This window comes from Myxine glutinosa, chromosome 7 (assembly GCF_964187855.1).
Source record: "Myxine glutinosa chromosome 7, kmMyxGlut1.1, whole genome shotgun sequence".
Lineage (NCBI taxonomy): Eukaryota > Metazoa > Chordata > Myxini > Myxiniformes > Myxinidae > Myxine > Myxine glutinosa.
In genome coordinates this window covers 138,990,420-139,012,213 of record NC_136267.1, presented here as the reverse complement: position 1 = coordinate 139,012,213, position 21,794 = coordinate 138,990,420, and the positions used below count along the sequence as shown (strand labels likewise).

Below are 21,794 nucleotides of genomic sequence, written 5' to 3'. Positions count from 1 at the left end.
AAATGTATGCCTCGTCAGCCTCACTAACGTGCTTTCACTGTGGAGCCTTTGGTCACGTTAAACGTTTTTGTCCCAAGGTTTCGTGTTCAAAGTGTGGGGAAAATGGCCACGCATACACCGATTGTAAAAATGATAATACTCGTGTTCCTATTAAACCGACTGGAGTTAATCCTGTGAGTTTGCCGGTTCCTGCTGTTCCCTCCTGCAGTGAGACGAACAATAGCAGCATCGATGGGCATATCCCGAGTCTAGAAAACGATCGCACTTCACTTCCTGTCACAGAAACCGAAGCGACCCCAACTCGCACAACCTTTGCTGCGATTCCCTCATGTAGTGAAGGAATTGGAGGAGGACCCTATTATTGGTTCTAAAAAACGAAGGGCGTCGGTTGATAATTTTTCTACCAGTAATCCAAAAAAGGTGGTATTGGAGAAGGCCAGTGTAGCTGAACACACACCTCAATGTGTTCCTCATGCTTCCATCGGGTTTGAAAAAAAGGATGGTGAATCGGGTGCTGCAATTGAGGATAATATGTCTGAAAGTTTGTGTACAAACTCTGTGGACGCAAATTGCTATATGGGTGAAATAAGTTGCAACGCTGAATACGTTGATAAACCCTCGAACGAACCATTACGATCATTGACATCAGTCACTGTGAACGAGCAGACAGTGACTGACTCATCCCTCCACAGTGCTGCTCCACCGATGCAGATTCAAAACTGTGTTACCGAGTCACTCATCGATTCGGTAGATTGTGCTCCACAAGAGGATGAAACCGAGGCTTCAACTTCTGATGAGCAGAAATATCACCATGGCATCGTGGATTGCACAGTGGAGCTCTCCAGCGAATCCCCAGAGATACTGACAATTCCCATAGTGACCACGGAGGCCGACATCCTCGATCCTGGAGGGACCTTGTCAGACTTGTCGGAATCTGATGAGGATGACGAGGTGCCCGAGTTGTCTCAGTCTCAGTTGAGTTAGCCAATGATATCTCCTCAACTCGTACTCTCCTTTCTGAATGAAACCTACAGACAGCGAAATGTAGTTATCAGGGATACATTTCCTGATTTAGGTTCATTCATTCAATCAGCAAAGGAAATAACAAGAAAGGGCAAAGAATTTCCACTAACAAGGTCACAATTTCACCGACTCAGGAAATTTATTACAAAAGCCAGTCTTGAGATTTCGCAACACCCAATCAAACCTTTTGATAAGGAATGAAGCAAATTACCTTTGGCACCTTGAACATTAACGGTGGAGGTGCAAACCCAAACCGCCAAGCTCAAGTGCAAAGTTTGTTTCGGCGCAAAAATGTCGATGTACTTTTACTGCAGGAAACGCACATCACCCAAAACGTAGAATATGATTGGTGTCGCGTTTTTGGGGGACAGTGCTTTTTTAGCAACCTGTCTTCCCTTTCGGCAGGTGTTGCTTTCGTACTTCGACCAGGGCTAGTACCTGAGTCAATCCTCTTCCAGGAGATCATTAAAGGCCGATTCAGCTCTCTTGAACTGGAGGTTAATAATTTCCATTTCACATTATTCAATGTGTACGCACCAAGTGAGAGCACAGAACGGAAAGCTTTCTTTGCGTCTGTGATTAATCACCTGCAGACAGTTGATCTAAACCAATGTGTGTGTATCGGGGGTGATTTCAACTGTACCTTTGAACCTGTAATGGACAGAAACTCGGCAGAACCTCATCCCGAATCATGTATTGATTTATCCCTTTTCCTTTCTCGGGTGGGTTTGCTAGATGTATGGAGGGTACTTTTCCCCAATGAACCTCAGTTCACCTGGAGCCGCATCACCAGAGGAAGAGTGTCCTTTGCAAGACTCGACCGATGGTATATAAACTCACCTTTTAGAAACGCTATAGTCTCTCCAGATTATTTTCCGTCAATATTCTCAGACCATCATTTAGTAACCATGGGGTTTCTTTTTCCTCAGTCAATAAATAAAACTGCATACTGGAAATTTAATACCAGTCTTCTAGAAGATGGTCTATTTAAAGAAGCCTTCCAAGTTTTCTGGGCTAATCAAATCCAAAGAAAGCCCTCTTTTTCTTCAGTTAATCTTTGGTGGGACAATACGAAAGCCCAGATTCGGGTGTTTTGTCAACAGTTTAGAGCAAACATTACAAATGTTAAGAATATAACAATGACTTGTTTGGAAGCTGACATTGTACAGCTCGAAGGTAAACTTGCTAAAAATAATAATGCAAGAAACTTCCAGTTATTACTAGAAAAGAAGACTCAGCTGAGAGAGTTAATCCAGGAGAAAGCAGCAGGGTTGTTGCTCAGACTAAGGGTTAAGAACTTAAAGGTTTTAGATACCCCTAGTAAAGCTTTTTTTCATCTGGACTCTGTCAGTAAAGCACCCAAGAACATTTTTTCTGTAATTAATCCTGGCGGAGCTGTCGTTGTAAATCCCAGAGACAGACGGTTATGTGTTCAAGACTTCTTTTCCAAACTGTTTTCAAAACAGGTAGTTTGTGATGAAACAATGAGACTTTTAACCTCTCACCTATCCTCGTTAACCGAGTCCCAGCGGCTGGATATGGACTCGCCAATTACGCTCGAGGAGTTAACGCAAGCCCTGGCTGGAATGGACTCGGGAAGAGCCCCTGGAATCGATGGTCTGCCGGCTGACTTTTTTGTGGAATTTTGGGAACTATTAGGTCCAGAACTGATGCATGTTCTTGAATCATCACTGACTCATGGAGAATTGCCTTTAAGTTTGAGAAGAGCGGTGATGTCCCTTCTTCCAAAGGCTGGTGATTTGCGACAAATGAAGAATTGGAGACCTGTTTCTCTACTATGCACTGATTATAAAATCCTTTCAAAAGTTCTGGCGAATCGAGCTAAAAGGGTAATTTGCGATTTGGTTCACCCTGATCAGAGTTATTGTATTCCAGGTAGATCTATGTATGATAACATATTTTTCATTAGAGATCTCATAGATGGCAACTGTGTGCAGAATGACTTTGGTATAATTTTTCTTGATTTAGAAAAGGCTTTTGATAGCATCGATCATGTCTTTTTGAATCATGTGCTTGAAGCCTGTGGATTTGGAGATAATTTCAGAACTTATATTGCTTTATTGTACAACAATATATTCAGTTTAGTTAAGGTGAACAATGAGCTTTGTTCTCCCATACAGGTTCAAAGGGGGGTAAGGCAAGGTTGCCCTGTCTCCGGCTTACTGTTCACCCTTGTAATGGAATCACTTCTCGTGTTACTAAGGAATAACGTTTCTGGAATGAGTATATCTCCTGATCATCCTCCAGTTGTCGTATCGGCGTATGCTGATGATGTTGCAATCATTGTTAAAAACAATAACGACATTGCAGCTCTGGCTAAGTGCCTACATTTGTTTGGTTTAGCTTCCTCGTTGAAGTGCAACTGGGAAAAGAGCAAAGCACTATGGGTTCCCTCTGTCAGAGACAGTGCATCTAGAATGGCGCAAGACCCGCCAATACACCTTCCTGCAAGTTTAAAGTGGGTGGATGGAGGTGTTCGCTATATTGGAGTGTTCCTTGGATCCCCACAGTACGGCCAGAAAAACTGGGAAGGTGTCGCTGAATGCGTAAAAAAGAGATTGAGTAGATGGAGGAGAGCCCTGCCTCACCTTTCGTATAAGGGCCGAGTTTTGGTAGTCAAGAACCTCGTCGCCTCCTTCTTGTGGCACAGATTCATCTGCCTGCAACCACCAGAAGGCTTGGTGAAGGAAGTGCAAAGGCAACTGTTGGAGTTCTTTTGGGGAGGGCATCACTGGTTACGGCCAAACGTTGTATGCCGTCCATTGGCCGAGGGTGGCCAGAGTATGGTCGACATCAGGAGCCGCATAATGGCCTTTCGGCTATGCACTTTGCAAAAACTTTTGGTGAAAGAACAATTACCAAACCATGTTTTGGCCACCCACATTTTGCGGCAAGCTGGTGGGCTGGGATATGGCCGCGAATGTTTCTTGGTCCTGCTTCAACAAGTTAACACATCTCCTCTTCCTGTTTTTTATCAGAGTGTGTTGAATGCTTGACAGAACCTCACAGTGTGCCGTCAAGAAGACAACTACGACATCCATATGTTTGCACAAGAGCCTTTGTTCTGCAATCGGCTTTTCCCAAACATACCCAAAAGTAGGGACCTCTGCCAGCATTTCATAATTGCCGGCATCACAAAAGTATGGCACCTCCGGCAAGTTTCAGGTTGCGGGTGGAAATCAGCTCGAGAAGTAGCCGAGCTAGCAGGAATTCGGTCCGAAAGAGTGACTGCAAAAGTGTTGAGAGAGGTGATACGAATAGGGGTACGGCTGAGAGTATGCTGGTCCCACGAGCTCGAACCATTGCACGATGAGTGGGTTTTTCCTGGGTTACTGGTGCACTTCAAGTTGGAAGACTTACCCCCGGTTAGCATGGGGATAAGCCCCTTTCAAGAGACTAGCAGTAAAGAGCTATACAAGTCATGTGTCAAGTTACTGCTGGGGGATACGCCGCTAAATGGAATAATCCGGTGGAAGAGACTGTTGCCTGTGGGACCCTCCTCTGAACCTGTATGGAACTCCATGTATAGCAAGCTCATAAGTAAAAGATCTGGCGATCTCCAATGGAGACTGATCCACTGGATAGTCCCCTCCAATAAGTTAATCAACCATTTCTCTCCTACATCCACACGTTGCCCATTCTGCATATGTACGGAGGACGTGTTCCACGCCTTCATTAATTGTGTGAGATTGGTTCCTTTGTTTCGGTGGTTTAATCTTGTGGCACACAGAATGAAGGTTGTTTTCTCGTTGCGTTCTTTTATTTTCGGCTTTAATGCCAAGTCAAGCAAGGAAAATATGTTAATGAGGTTTCTTGTCGCAACAGCCAAGCTGGCAATATATCTCTCAAGAAGCGAGAAATTGAACGGTAAACCTGCCGGAGAATGCAATGTAATGTTGTTTTTCAATGCCCTCGTGTCAGCAAGACTTAAACTAGAGTTTTGTTTCTATAAGGATGCAAACAATCTTGATGAATTCACCAATACTTGGTGTCATGAAGGGTTGTGTGAGGTTCGTGAGAACCAACTGGTAATATTTTTGTAGGTTGTATAAAGTTAATGGTTTATTTTGGCAAATTGTGTGCCGTGATACTTCTGTAACCTTTTCGTTTCATTGCTTTTTCATGTATTTATGATTGGTGTAAAGATATAAATACATTTTTTTGTATTATTTTGATAATAAAAGGACTTCAAAAGTCAGTCTGTCAGTCTCTCTCTCTCTCTCTCTCTCTCTCTCTCTCTCTCTCTCTCTCTCTCTCTCTCTCTCTCTCTCTCATTCTCTCTCTCTCATTCTCTCTCTCTCATTCTCTCTCTCTCATTCTCTCTCTCTCATTCTCTCTCTCTCATTCTCTCATTCTCTCTCTCTCATTCTCTCTCTCTCTCTCTCTCTCTCTCTAACTCTCTAACTCTGTCGTGGCCCTGACTTTGGGAAGGCGGGGTACAACATCCTGGATGTGGGGGATCTCTGGGTCGCTCCTGCGACATCAATCGCCTGTCTTCGTGCCAAGGGCTTGCAGAGAACTGCAAGGGGCTAGACAACAACAACACCGGAGGAGGCTGCACAATGGTTGTTTGTCCATGCTCTATCATTTTAAACGCTGAAAATCGAGCAAGGAAGCAGCACAGACCATTATGAAAGTCACGTACTAGCATGTGAGTCTTTGGCATGAAATTCCAGGCTTGGAAAGAATGCTTTAACCATGCCACCACCAAGTGTGGTTATTATTGAAGGAAGGATTGTTGTTATTCATTTGTTGATGTAATCATGTATTTGTGCACCTAACTGAGTATCATGGCCTGTGCTTTTGTACAGCCTCATTTCTACCCTGGTGCTGCCTCCCCTCCAACCACTTCCTCTTTTCCTGTTCATTCCCCTGCTTGTTGCTCTGGTCAATTGCCTTTTCACTCATCTGTTGCCTTGCTCTTCCCTAAGTCTCAATTTATGTAGAAAAGAAAATCAAAAATCAAATGAAGCTCAAACCGAAGAGGACGAACAGGCCCATCATGCTTTTGCCGCTGCTGCTCTCCACGGTTCATAAATTTAAGCGACACCTCTTCGGTACATTTGATACACCTGTTTGATGTCAAAAACGTCAAACGCTAGTTGTCATGGACAAATGCAAGTATAAATTAATAAAAGCAATCGAGAGAGACGAGAAGACTTACCGCTCGGACATGACACAGCCCAGTGATCGTCGGTTTTACGCGTGCCCCTAAGGCCTTTTCACCAGTTCCACAAAAAAGCCCATCATCTCCAAGCTGTCCATAGTCCCCTCGTCCCCAGGCAAGCACTTTCGTCCCTGGAGTGAGAAACAGCCCCATAAACCACGTGGCAAGATGAAATTAGACAGCTGGCAAAAAAAAAAAATATTGCGCATGGATTTTCATTATCTGAGGGTATGAGTTGTTATCAACTGGTTTCTTCACATTCACCGTGTACAAGCATTCCCCCTCTGCCCATGAATGCTAAAGAGGGAACTTGGATGAAAACTTTCAATGACAAGCACACTTCTACCTTCAATAATTATGGTTAATCAGTATAAACAGCGTGATCAACTCCCCAGACTTTTTGGAATATTCATTGAACAAGAAGATATTAAGGCATCGCAAGGAAATACAGTACAACGAACGGATACAAGAGGAGGCCATTTGGGCCATCAGTCGGTCCTTTATCTCTACCATATTAATATAATGGATCATGGAGAATGGTGGGACAGGCCAAAGGACACCACCATGGTGTTTTTTTTTTATTACTAGCAGGGATTCGCGGAAATTTGGCGCAACGTAAAATGTGACATCAAGTCATCAACCACCACAGCACTCCCAAATCCAAGTCCTCAACTCCCTGTCCCAACCCCAAGGCATCAACCCCCCTCCCCACCTCCACCGCAAGTGCTAAACCCACCCCCCTTCGTCCCCCCGCCCACCGTAAGTCTTGAAACCCATGCTCAAAGACTCAACCCCCCTATCCCAACAATGACCCACCACCCCAACCCTCCCCCACCCACCACCAACCGCAGCTCTCTATTTGACCGTCCCCCTTTCTTCTTCAAGTTCTCCACTCCCCACCCGTCCCAACAAGCCTTAACATCTTTCCCCACTTTCTAACGCCAACTCTCTGCCCACCTCACCCCTTTCTTCTTCAAGTTCTCAAACTTCCTGCTCTTCCCAACCCCTTTCCCCTCTCTCTCCTTCCCCAACACCTCAACCACCCTCTACCAATCCCAAGACCTCAATGAAGGTTAATGCCCGAATGATCAAAACATGCCTGCATTGCTCCTACACTGGTCCTGTTCCCATTTGTGGGGAACAATGTTAAAAGTAAATAATGACGGAACATTCAATTCATAATCTTTTCCCCATTCCTTCCCGGTGTTAACAACATTCCTGTTCTCGTCATCTTGCAATTCTCTCAGAAAATCAGTTAAGGTAATTGATAAGAAAAACACACGGTCATTCATAATGGAAAAAATAATATACAACCGGAACAAATCGGCCAAAGACCTCAATAATAAAATGGGGTTTAGGTCCCTGGTCAAGTCATTTAAGAGAAAATCGTCGGATAGACAGAAAGAAAAACTAACAAACAGCATAAGCGTAATATATATTGTTACGTGGGATGGGGTGGGGGTGGGGGGGATCCATAGTTAGATTGTGGTAAGTGTAGTATGGTCCATGTGATTCACGTCCGACGATTTACTCTTCTATACAGGGGAAATATCAGTGTAAGTCGTCATGGTAAACCTGACACTGAGAAAGCAGCGTATGTAATTTGTTGCCATGTTCATAAATTAACGAGACTGCATCTGTAAAAACCTCTTGTTAGCTGGAGGGATCAGGTGAGGACTTCTGGCCACAAAAGGGTGGAATGGAAGCGCTGTGTGCTTCAATGGGACGATTACAATATATAGGGCCATGCCAGTGAGGTGAGAGTGCAGCAGATATGCAGAATCCTGCTGACAACCCCTGACTGTGATAAAGGCTTCTTTTTTTTTTCTTTTTTTTTTACAAATTACAATGCCTTCAGAAAGTATTCACACCCCTTGACTTTTTTCATGCTTTGTTGTGTTCCAGCCTGAATTTAAAAAAAAAAAATCTTTTTTTTTTGTATACTGAATCGAGGCTCGTGAAAGAGCTAACATTTACTTCACAAACAAATCAACCAGACAAACAAAATATATAAAAAGAGGGAGCGGAAGACAAGATGGGGAGAGAAGGGGAAGCACACAAACACAACATTTGAGAGCAGGGAGATGTGTGGGAGGGAGAGGGCTTGGGGGGAGGAGGCGTGGGAAGAGGGGGCGGGGGTGGGAGAAGTATAAAACACAAGGACACCAAGGACTTCCAGGACAGAAGTTGGTATTTCAAAAAAGTGGATTTGGGGTGAAAAATTGATTAAACGGAGACTTTTTTTGTCACTGATCTACATATAATATATTAATTTATGCATAAATTGAATTTTGTGACAAAGTGCATTATTTTGTGACAAATTTTGCCAAAAGGTGGAGTTTAAAATATATTGTTATGGTTCTCCGCCACCCTTCTTACCCTTACCAAGGGGGGATTAATCCCCTTGTTCTTTATGGGCTTGACGGAACCGAGAGACTTGAAACGCCTCTTCCGGGCAAAACGCAAAGTAGGGTTTCGGGACCAAGTCTCGCTCGTACCTAAATCCCTGCGCCGCCACAGAAGCGAGGAAGCAAGCCTCGCATGAGCCACGTGTGATCTGGATACACCGAGCGGATTGAGTACCACGTGGTCCGTGAAGTTTTAGGTAGTGGAACCCGATTCGAGCAGTGCTATTCGTACCACACTTTGCCAATGAGGAAATCACAGGAACGATCGAATGGAAAAAGGAAGAACACAAGTTTAATGATTCCCACACGTATGTACAATGACCGGGGTGCAGAGACACAGAGCAGCACTTAGTCAGTCTTATCTTATCCCCCGGACTCAGGCCCATCACACTCACACAGGGAATTGCAGATGGATTGATGTCCCAGCCAGACGCGTCGACGTGGTTGTCCAGGAACGGCCCCGTCCGGCTCTCCACGGTCCCAGCACATCCCGCGAAGATGGCAGCAGGCGATGGAAGGAACCTCGTAGCGCGTCTCCCGAACAAAGGCAGCCGATGAGGTGGAATGGCAAATGCGGGGCTCTCAGCGCGGCTGGCGATTACACAGCCATTCTCACTCGCGCGACTTAATGCACTGTATATGGATCGGCCTCCAACTCAATCGAGCGTCACTTTTAATAGCGCGTATTCTGGTGCATGCGCATCTCTCTTCACCGGTGGGTCTTTCACAGTTCTCTGATGCTCACAACTCCTGCTCGTCAACGATCCTCTTGGTTGGTCAGTGCGCGCGAGTTCTCCGTTCATCAGCGAGTCCTCAAGTCCTTCAGTCCTTTTGCTGCAAGTCCTCTCGGAGGCTTTGTGCAACGGGTTATATAGCTACGCCCCCGAACCTTCTCGAACCCTCTCGAACCTTCTTACCATGCCCTGTGACGCAGTGCTGCCGCCCCCACCGCTGAGCCCTGATTGGCGGCTCGTGCTTACCGTCAGCGCTTCTGCCGCCTCTCATTCGGCTCCGCCCCGACCCTCCTAGGCCTGCCTCGTGTTAATTCGCCCAAAATGAACCAAAGTCAGCGCAAAGGGGCATGAGGCTAGGGAAGCTGGAAAGTCGGTAGAAGTAGTACCTATTCTCCTGACTCTACTCAACGCAGAACTAACAATGGAAAAGGACTAAGCTCACAAATACTAAGAAATAACTACACTATAGCGAGGCTACATGTTGCTTGTGTGACTAGCTATGAGGGGGAAATTTTAACCTTTATTATACTCACTGTACAAACTCAAAACCGCAACACTACCCCTCTCCCTTGTCAGACTCGTCCCCGAGTCGAACCTACAAAAATTTGAACGACCGGTTTTGAGAAAGATCTGGGACTAACTTTTACTGCTACATGTGACATATATGTAGATGTGGTTCCCCCTAACATTTACTCTAACCCGTGTATGCGACAGTTTTACAACACTAAATATGTCCCACCTACTGCGTTGAGTAGCTAACTAACAGAATCACGCCCACAATTAACCGAATCCGGAATTGTTTTCAAACTAAACATAGAGCCGGTGGGCAGCATTTTATATACAAGCACAAAACCTACTCCTTATTTACAGTTCTACGACCCAGGACCTGTCCTTTTTGGAAAGAAGATTGGAGGGGAGAGAAAGCACAGCAAAGTACACAAATACACTCAAAAATTCACATTTCATTTGCTGCTGGTGTCTTGCATCTTGTATCTTCTGTGTGCACATATCGAACCGGCAAGCCCCCGGACCGGCATACAGGCCATTCCTGCTCTTCAGGGCTAAATAAACTTACAATTCTTCTCGTCCCTAGCACACAATAATAAAAATAATGCACAACAAGTGTGTTCGTTTATTTCTTTGCCACGCAGGGCGAACCCTATGTGGTCCGACTGCATGACATTAATGCCACTCAAAACAAGTGGTCCGAAGATGCAAGGTGAATTTGCAGCAAAGTGCTACACAGGTGAGGTGTAAGGCCACAAAACCTGTGGTCCATAAGTGTAATATGTGCAGCAAAGTGTTTGTGGCAGCAGGGCCATTAGGGCCAATAATATATCTATGCAAGAAACCCCTCAAACATCGCACAGCTGAAAGAATTCTGCATGGAGGAGTGGGCAAAAATTTCTCCCAGTCGATGTCAGAGACTGGTAGACAGTTATAAGAAACGCCTACTTGAGATTGTTTCTGCCAAAGGGGGCAATACCACCTATTAGAGCCAAGGGTGTACTTACTTTTTCCACATGCGAAATTTGCATTTATGTTTATTTAAATTATACAATGGACTACAAAATGTAAATGTTTCATGATATTTGTTATATTATATCACCTTTATCTATCAATATTGTTGAAATGAAGATCAAATAGCTGTATGTTGAAATATGTTGAAAAAGTCAAAACTTTACATGGGGTGTACTTACTTTTTCATATGACTGTATCTAACTCAACTTTAAACCTATCTACTGTTTCTGCTGCCACTACCTTGCTCGTGAGACAATTCCATGCATTAACTACTCCCTGAGTGAAAGACCATTGCCTTACTACTGTCTTACCTCTCCTCTTCTATGCTCTCACCTGTGGCCCGCATTGTCCTTTCACTGTCTATTCTGCTGAAGAACTGTTCTGCACTTATCTTCTGTGTCTCTACCCCCCATTCATTGCCTGAATCATCTCAATCACATAATTTGCACAACAAGGGAAGCCAATCGAATAATAAACAGTACTTTATAAATATGAACATGCAATTTGCCTCCTTTTTTTAGTCTTCCATAAAACGGGAGCCAGGTTAATTGTGATTGCACCCTGTTTCAAATTAAGTGCACTTATATTGTTTACATCGACATTTAAGTAAACCAATTGGTTAAGCTAATGAGGTGTGGACAAGGCACAGGCATAATGGGTCAAGTGACCTGAACCCCACAAGCAGGAAACGTGATACAATTACCCTTGTGAGATGTATTGTTGAGACAAGATTGTACACATTTTGAACAGCTAATTGGGGGCAACAGAATATCTTTACCAGTACCGATTGGCACCAAGCTGTCTCGTCCGATTTTGACGGGGGATGGGGTCGATAAACAGTAGCCTGGTGTTGGTTTAGTGGTTCGGGTGCCGGCTTGGGATCCTTGGATCCTGGGTTTGAATCCCGATCGATCGCTAAATTAACGCCAGGGGGGTTGACTCAGCCTGTCATCCTTCCGAGGTCAGCAAATTGAGTACCAGTTCACTGGTAATTCCCTGTGTGTCGCAAGAGGTGACTAACAGTGTTGGCGGCAGGAAGGGCATCCGGCTGTAAAACATTGCTTCAAAAAGGGGACCACGGTGCTCGAAAAAGGCCAATCCCTGCTCTGTGGGGAAAAAATGGCCTCTAAAGGTGGTTCAATGAGGTCGATAAACTGCCCATCGGATGCAGTGCCAGCAGAATGCGCTGCGTTTTGGAGCAGCCAATCGTTTGAAAGGGGGTCGGAGGCAGCCGTCCCATTCCACGTTCACTTTGTCGACGTTAAAGCACCCACGGTATCCGGCAAAAGGCAGGCCAATATGTGCCAGTGCGTTGGCCAAATTCCCTGCCGAGAGAGCAACCACTTCTAATATATGTAAGCTAGTTATAAAAGAGCAGGTTGTGGATGTTAAATTATAGATAGGAATATGGTTACGACAGAAGAAAAAATCTGGAAATACAGTTGCAGCGCAGGCAAATTGCTTGCGTTAGAGAAGGCCTCCAAAATACCAGAATGGAATAACACCAGTTTACCTTCATGTCATCCATATTGAAGTACGGTAATATTTCCATCAGTGCCTCATGTCAGTGAACTCCTAACCTTTACAACAAATATGCCCACATTCACCGGATGAGTGACTGGTAGAGTTGAAACAAGTGAGCCATTTGTTTTTCCAGATCCATGACAACTTCAATTTGAATGGGCTGGAGAGGAATTGGACCTGAACTTGTTACTCTTGTTTCCTTCCCTCATCTCCCTCATTTTTTTCCCTGTACTTTAATCCCTTTGCCTATTGTCTCCAACTCTGGCTCCACTGTCAATCATTTGCGTTTTTATGCTCCATTATCTCGTTATTTCGTTAGCTTTGATCTTGCGTAGAAAAATAATACACAACTATAAAGAATGTGAAAACGCAAATCCCTTCCGTGTCCGTTTGTATTCAGTCATCTTCTTCTTTTTGCTCAAAATAACGAAAAGTTAAAAAATATATACAAAATGAAAATTGATGATTTTATGCAGTCTTGACCTTTGAGCTTTACATTAAAAAAAAAATCAGCTACTAGCTTTTGATTGGTGAACCAATTATGTGACCTAATATGCAAATTCTTAAAATTTCAGGTCAATTGGACAAAAATTGAAAATTTTATGCAACCTTTACCTTTGACCTTTTTGATCTAAAAAAAAACAATCGACTCCTACCTTTTCATTAGTGAACCAATTCAGTGACCCGGAATGCAAATTCCTAAAATTCCAGGTCAATCGGGTGACAATTGGTGATTTTACGCAACCTTGACCTTTGACCTTTTGATCTAAAAAAAACAATCAGCTTGTTGATTTTCATTGATGAACCAACTGTGACCCAATATGCAAATTCTTAAAATTTCAGGTCAATCGGATGCAAAGTGATGATTTTTTGTGATGCTGACCTTTCACCTTTTGACCAAATTATTAATTTGCCTTCTCCATATTATCATATTAAAGCTTTGTTGAAAATTTGATCACAAAACTCAAATGGTAAATTGAAATTTCAGGTCAATTGGATGAAAATTGATGTATTTTATGTGATGCTGACCTTTGAACTTTTGGCCTTTTGACAAAATTATTAATTTGCCTTCTCCATGTTATCAAAATAAAGGGTTGGTGAAAATTTGATGACAATAGCTCAAATGGTAAAAAGTTACGGCACACACACACACACACACACACACACACACACACGCACACACACACTAAGATTTGACAACATAAATGAGAATGGCATTATTGCAAAAAAAAATTGCAAATCGCACCCATTCAATGTTTGTTTAACAAATTAACTCAAAGAAACGTTTACCATTTCATGCCATTATCCGGGCATTTGACTGGCAATCAGAGGAGCAGACGAGTGGCATGGATAATGATGAGATGGCAGGTTTTCAATGATTGTGCAAATAAAACCGAAAGGGTAAAGAGAAAGACTAAAATAAAAGAACGAATTGCATTTTCCAGCATTGTGATGAGAGGGGAAAAAGGCAAAAATCAATTACCATGTAGGGTTGTGCGTTATCGACCGTGTTTGGTTGTTTAATGTTGTGCATTTTTGCAAGCTCGTTCGGTGCATTTTAAGATTTGATTGGCTTCCTTGAGGATGCATCTTTGCACTGCAGCAATTGAATGAATTGTCATTATCACAGTGTGATAGGAAATAGCTTACCAGTGGAATGGTCGTTGCAAAAATTTTACTTTTGTTGAGGTTGTTGTAAGTGATAAGTGATATTGTTGAGGTAGTTTGAGGTGATTAGAGCACACACAGACCACCGATTGGAGGAGATTTTGTCAACTCCAAGGTGGAAATACTCTGTTTATCAGGTCCTTCAACCAAAGTGATACATGTACAATGTACATATATGTATGTACTCCACTTATGGTCTAGTTTAAGGCCATGAGTATGGCCTTACCCAACTTGCTCTTTATTTGCACTTTGCAGATTCTAGCCAGTGCTGTGTGCTTGCTCGGCCCAGCAACAATGTGGCCCGAATCCCTTTTGTGTACACAAGGGTGATGTTGTAGCGGTTACCTTATTCGCATGTCGCGGTTAACTTATTCGCATGTCGCGGTTAACTTATTCGCATGTGACGGTTACCTTCTGTTTGGTCATAATCCACGTGCAACGTGGGGCTTTTGGTTGTGTGGAAGTGACGCACGCGCGGTTGTGGAGCCACGCCCTCCGAAGAGGGTTTTGGCTTTATAAAAGCTGTACCACTTCCGTTCGCGTTTAGAGTGCTGGAGATTTCTGTACGAATAAACGAGCTTCGAACCCTACGAAATGGCCTCGTCTTCTCGCCTTCCGCAACTCCTAAACTGGTGACCCCGGCTGCCCCCGAACGGATTCGGGGGCTGCAAACGAACACGGCAAGCGCGCCCTGGCCAGGGAAGCCACCTAAACTGGTGACCCCGGCTGCCCCCGAACGGATTCGGGGGCTGCAAACGAACACGGCAAGCGCGCCCTGGCCAGGGAAGCCACCTAAACTGGTGACCCCGGCTTCTCCAGAACGGATGCGGCACGGTTTCGAACGCAGTTTCGATCGAACTTCCGGAGTTTCGGAAACGACGAGCGGCCATGTGGTTCGCGCACCATGCTCGGCTCCTCCTCTATGACCAGAGGGGCGAGCCTGCTCCAGGACCCTCCAAAGGAACGCAGTTACGAGATGTGGGTGGCACTGCTGCTCATCTCTTGCGCGCACACTGACGTTGGTGGCACGGCTGCTTCGTTACCTTCGCGCGCACTGCTGCTCGCAACTCGCGAAAACTCTATAGCTACAGCTTGCGTGTCGAAAGCTGCAACTCGCGCAACTACTACTCCTACTCTGCATCCTCGGGAGGCCCGAGAGGAACCTCGGCAGCCTCCCCCGAGGCCTTGACCAGCCCTTCGGATGGCTCAACCCCTTTTCGCGCGCACCGAGGCCGAGCACTGCTCGAGCCTTCTCGGCACTGCCGAGCGCGCCTGCGAACTACGTACATGCCCGTGGGAGTGCATTCTGGGGGGGCGCATGTAGCGGTTACCTTATTCGCATGTCGTGGTTAACTTATTCGCATGTCGCGGTTAACTTATTCGCATGTGACGGTTACCTTATGTTTGGTCATAATCCACGTGCACGGGCATGTGGGGCTTTTGGTTGTGTGGAAGTGACGCACGCGTGGTTGTGGAGCCACGCCCTCCGAAGAGGGTTTTGGCTTTATAAAAGCTGTACCACTTCCGTTCGCGTTTAGAGTGCTGGAGATTTCTGTACGAATAAACGAGCTTCGAACCCTACGAAATGGCCTCGTCCTCTCGCCTGCCGCGACTCCTAAAATGTCTATATTTTCGGGTCGGTTGGGAAATGGACACTGGCTGGCTCGTAAGTGTGGACAGATTGTGTGCCCTTCGCCTTTCTGATTACTTCTTCCTTCCCTTCGCCTGTTTTCTCATTTGTGCTTTCACTATCATTTATCTTGCTCCCCTCCCTCCCCCTTGGAAAATAATATATCTATATCATAAAGCAAAAGTGTCTGTCCATCAGTCTCCAAACTACACCCTCAGTTTTGGGGTTAGCCCTGCCAAAACTTCTGTGGAACCTTTTGGGGTCTCAGTGTGTGTCCGAATGTGAGTGGGAGGTTTCAAAACTTCCTAAATACAGTTATCATTTTAAGTTTCCATCCATACAAAGTGTTACGTATCCGCCCTTTCTCGCTAGCAGATTCGTCTGTATTGGTTTTCATGATAGAACGGCAATTATCTTCGTTTACTTCACGAGTATTTGCAACATTGCATTTTGTTATATTAATGGTATAGTATTAATTTGTAATTGGAATGATGCTATTTGGAATTAAAATAGAGAAATTGATTTTAAAAGAGAATGAGGAAATGAGGTGACTGTTTCCATCCATGACATTTGCGGATTCGGCATTTGCAGTTTTACCAATGACCGCGTATAGAAACAATGACCCGGCAGTGGATGATTTTATGTGACACTGACCTTTGACCTTTTAACGAAATTTTTAATTTGTCTTCTCCATATTCTAATAATAAAGCTTTTTGAAAGTTAGACATCAAAACAAGTAAACTCACCATCCACAAAATGTTTTACAAAAACCAGTGCATCCCGAGAATGTACCTAACGATACAAGAAGGAGGGAGCTGCCTGATGGAACTCAAGCGGGTGCACAGAGCGATGGGTGTAGGACTAGCTGAGTATGTGAAATGCTCAAAAGACTATCAAATGCAATTTTTAAACAAACATGAACACAACAAACCTGAAAAAGTATCCCTAACTCACGTTGCAAATATTTTCCAAAATCAGGTGTGAATAGAAGATGCCACACAGGAAAATGAAACGGCAACAAATACAGCCCCAACAATTGCAGAAAAGACAAAATAAATATATTTTAAAAACATCAACAAATATACACCAACAACTGGGAGAATAACAAAAGAGCGGGAAAATACAAAAAACAATTGGACAGAGTGGGGATAGACAAAGAAGGCTCATCGGAATGGCTGCGGGGATAGACAAAGAGGTCAGCTCAACTGGGACGGCGTACGAATCATAATAGTCCGTGGGCTGAGTAGGGTTTACATGCACCCCCCCCCCCCCCCCCACACAACTTAACTTCCCGGGTATGTCCATGTACCCCCCACCCTAGGGGTTAGGAAAAACCATGTTAACAGAAAAAAAAACTCATTCCCAAGATACCTCCCACGCATATTTTGATGTTACCCCCCCTGTGTCAATGATTTCCAAAAATTAGGGGTAGGCGAAATTCAAATGGCCATACCTTTTTACCTAGTCATCCTATGGTTGCATATGACCCCTCAAAATGTTTGTCCTGGGACACTCTTTACAATGATATGTGTTATATGCAAATGAGGTCACTAATGAGGTCACCAGAGGTCAAACTATGAGGGAATGAGTTTTTTTCTGTTAACATGGTTTTTCCTAACCCCTAGGGCGGGGGGTACATGGACATACCCGGGAAGTTAAGTTGTGGGGGGGGGGGGGGGGTGCATGTAAACCCTACTCAGCCCACGGACTATAATAAATGCCCAAGATCAAGAACACTACACCAATGGATTAAAAAAGATGGCGGGACTTAGTCAGACGGACAAGTGTACATTCTGCAAGACAGAAACAGGAAGTACTCGTCACCTTCTCTCGGGATGCAAAAAAACTATCATCAGAACAACTTTACACACAACAGCACAACAACGTATATAAAGTCACTCATTGGCATATCTGAAAAAATTTAAACATCCCAGTACCAGAAAACTCATGGAAATACAAACTAAGGGCAATCATTGAAAATGAGGATGTCATGCTCACGTACGACCTGATGATTCCATCGAGCGTAAACATAGAAAACAAAGCATTGCGTCCAGACATTGTACTCAGGAACAAAAAGGAAAAGACAGCATTGATGATCGAGATATCAGTACCCAGCAATTTTGGCCTAAACAACGCAGAAATCAAGAAAATGACCAAATACCAGACCTCAAAAATGAGGTTAAGAGATTTTGGAAGCTGAGGAGCATCAAAATTGTACCAGTGATAAATTGGAGCAACATGAATGATGAAGAAGAACCTCACAGAGATTAAAAACAAGAGAAAAATGACCACAGTGTGGTCACCAGCTGCGACGTGTAGAATCATGAGGATATCCGTTGCAATATGTGCTACCAAATTCTACCAGTCATTAAATTATACGCATGCACTAGCGTCTTTTTGTCTTTCAGTTCTGGTCTTGTCCTTTGTTTTGCGACGCAGCATGCTTCATCAACTGATTACATATAAAGTATGGACGTGAAAGTTATTTCTGTTAATGTTAATGTTAATTCATTAATGTTATTTATTAATGTTAATTCTGGGTGGCAGAGGGATAATTTGAAACGGGCTTGGTCGGTAGGGGATTTGAATGTGGGTGTGGTTCTGTGAAACCAGTGGTGTGGTTCTGTGGTTCTGTTTGGTGTGGTGTGATGAAAGTGATTTGAAAGTAAAAAAGTTCTGTGAAACGAGATTGATATGAAAACATTCATGTTGTCTTTGTTGCTAAATTTATTCTGGTTTCTTCAAACAAATCGCGATTTTGGTCCGCGATGTTCTTACCTCATACCAACACATGTCCGAGTGTATACATTTGGATACATTTGGTACATGACCACAGTGTGTGCTAATGCGCTAATACACATACATGCGCTAATCAAAAAGGCACCCCAACAACAAGAACAACAACGCGGTCCTCTCATAGAGCTGCTCGTCGCCGCTAAAAACCATCCCTTGGAATATTACCACAAATGAACCACAACTGGAGGCAATCCAGGGTTTGGTGATGATCCTGAAAAGAGCCCTTGGAACAAAACTCTGAAAAAGTTGAACAGCTTGGTCCATGAACCGTGATCCCTTACCGACGCGGATATGGATACTTTGGGTCCTGGGAGGACTCTGTTCCACCTCCTGAAACCCACAAATGGAGATAACAACCAACATCACGCATGCAAGTGATTGCAAAATCCCATCTCCTGCTGAGCGGGGGACAGGCTAAATAATAATTGCTTTAGAAACAGGTGCTCGTACAAATGAAAACATGATCACTCGTACGCTACTAAGGTTAAAAGTTAAAACCTACTGTATCTCATTCCTGGCCAAGTACGTATGTCTTGACGTCATACGTTTCAGGTGTACCCACCCGAGTGTATCAAAACGTCAGTGAAATTTATTTTTTCACATATAAATGGTGGGCCAACAGTATATTCTGGGCCCCCGAGCAAACGGGGCACATTACGCATGCAGTCATTAACAGCCCCATTATATAACACGTTAATGTATAGGTACGTTATAAGTGCATACTGCATTTCCGGTTCATGGTGTTCATGTTTTGCTGCATGATGCCAAAGTCCAGCATTATTTGAAATTGTTTTCTGATTAACCCGCTTTATCAAATTAGTGCTGGGCCTCCCTGTATTGTATTTTGCATAAAAGTTGCTTTTCATACAACCAGACAAGTATGAAATGCTTAATTTTATATCCGTCAATAGCTTCTTGAACTAGAAAGGCATTCAGTACAGAGCGTACCTCCGCCAGGCTGAACAGTTTACTTTCGTATCCCACTGATAGGTCGGATGTGGATCCGGACCTGAACCAAAATCTAATCGGCTTGGTCTTGTCACCTATCCAACTCACCCACCTAATTTGGTCAGAACACGTTCACAACTTTTTGAAATATCATGCTATATATCGTTGCATCTCTCAATGGCAAAGAATCACTTGAGAAAATTAAAAACTTTCCCCAATTCGGATCTTCACCAAAATCGAATCAATTCGTCTTTGTAACACACCCAATCTGTCCACCAAGTTTCATCAGAAGCCGTCCACAACTTTTTGAGATATCTTGCTATATATCATTTTGGGCCCGATCATTCAATAGTGAAGAATCACTTTAAAATGATAGTATCCAGATCTGGATCTTTACTAAAAATCTAATCATTTAGTCCTTGTCACACACCCAACCTCTCCACCAAATTTTGTCCGAATTCATCCACAACCTCTTGAGATATCCTGTTCACAGACAAGCGTGGTGAAAACGTAACTTTCGCCCACCTTTGGTGGTGGTGGTAATGAGCACACGGTAGTTCACCATTGACAATGCACTATGACATCATTATTTATCACTTTATAGTCGTATTGGTCGATTTGTTTTTTTCATCAGTTACAGTCAAATTTTCTAATCGGCTCAGTTCTAATATAATGTATGAATATATGTGTTTTGAAAACCATGGGCTATGACGGGTTGGCATCCCAATTTAGTGGTTAAATTAACAGATCCTAAATAGTCATTGTGGTGCATAACACACATTCTTGCATTGAGGTATGAATACACACATTTTGTGTTGGGAAGACAATATGGCTGCCTGTTCTGGGAAAATTGCCTTCTCCCATGTGTGTTTTTCCTTGCATATAATACCTGTATTCACAACGATGTGAGACCAACCGCTGGCCATGGAAGAAACCTTTTCTTCGAGGAAGGAGAGATCAGGGGACATTGGGTGAGGTACGAAAGCCTTATCGGCCTGAAGAATCTGGCCCTTGGAGTTGTCACCCCACAGAAACACCTTGCCTCCGACTGCAACAAAACAACAGATTTGCGAATTAATAATGAAAACTAGAACGGCACTCAGTAGAGAGCATAGTTTGCATTTACGTTTTTAGACAGGTGAACAGTTTACGTTTTTTATCCCAGAGTAGACCAAAAAATCACAATACAGGATCACATTCTATCAAAATCATCCGTCCACAACTTTTTGGGATATCCTGTTATATATCGTTGTTGGCCCCATCACCCAATGGTGAAGAATCACTTTTAAAATTATACGAGCTGGATCCAGATCTTCACCAAAATTGAATCGATTCTTCTTTATCACACACACAACCTGTCCACCAAGTTTCGTCCAAATCCATCTATAACCTTTTGAGATATCCTGCTATATATCCTTTTTAGCCCTATCACTCAATGGTGAAAAATCACTTAAAAATTTATACTAGCCGGATCCGAATCCAGATCTTCACCAAAATCTAATAATTTCGTCCTTGTCACATACACTACATCTCCGCCAAATTTCGTCCGAATCCGTGCACAACTTTTTGAGATATCTTGTTCACAGACAAACAAACAAACAAAAAAAAAAGGATGTCATGTAGAGCATCATATTTGCAAAATCCACCCCCCTCCCCCCAAAAAAGGTTGCCATTGATCCATCAAATTGTGCATCTCATCAAGATTAAAATTGACGATCTTGATCAAAACTCGAATCAATATAATGAAAAGTGATGATTTTTCAGATAAAAATTTATTTTGGAAGTTTGACCTAAAGTTGACCTTTGATGTTTTGACCTCAAAAATAGTTGGTTTCCCTAATTAGTGACTCAATGTGCAAATGCTGTTCAATTTTCAAATCAATTGGATAAAAAATTGACAATTTGTCAAATGAGAATTGATTTTAGAAGTTTGATGTAGAGTTGACTTTTGACTTTTTGACCTCAAAGTAGTTTGTTTCCCAATTCAGTGAAGCACTGTGCAAATGCTGTTAACATTTCAAGTAAATCAGATTAAAATTGATGGGTTTTCAGATGAACATTGATGATTTGGGAAGTTAGACCTTGAGTTGACCTTCGACCTTTTGACCTCAAAAATAATTGGTTTCCCAATTTCGTGACTCAATGTGCAAATGCTGTTCAATTTTCAAATCAATTGGATAAAAAATTGACAATTTGTCAAATGAGAATTGATTTTAGAAGTTTGATGTAGAGTTGACTTTTGACTTTTTGACCTCAAAGTAGTTTGTTTCCCAATTCAGTGAAGCACTGTGCAAATGCTGTTAACATTTCAAGTAAATCAGATTAAAATTGATGGGTTTTCAGATGAACATTGA

General features: G+C 43.3%; 1 protein-coding gene across 8 annotated transcripts in view; it reads right to left on the bottom strand.

Annotated features, from left to right (window-relative positions):
* The window catches only part of SERGEF (secretion regulating guanine nucleotide exchange factor), a 373,010-nt gene that overhangs the window by 191,008 nt on the left and 160,208 nt on the right, over positions 1-21,794 (bottom strand). For all 8 annotated transcript variants that reach the window (XM_078782347.1, XM_068123300.2, XM_078782343.1 and 5 more), the window contains exons 9-10: positions 20,330-20,488; positions 6,209-6,342 (exon numbers count right to left, since the gene is read on the bottom strand). In XM_078782347.1, the coding sequence (XP_078638473.1) occupies positions 6,209-6,342; positions 20,330-20,488 (293 nt within the window). The remainder of the gene's footprint in view (positions 1-6,208; positions 6,343-20,329; positions 20,489-21,794) is intronic.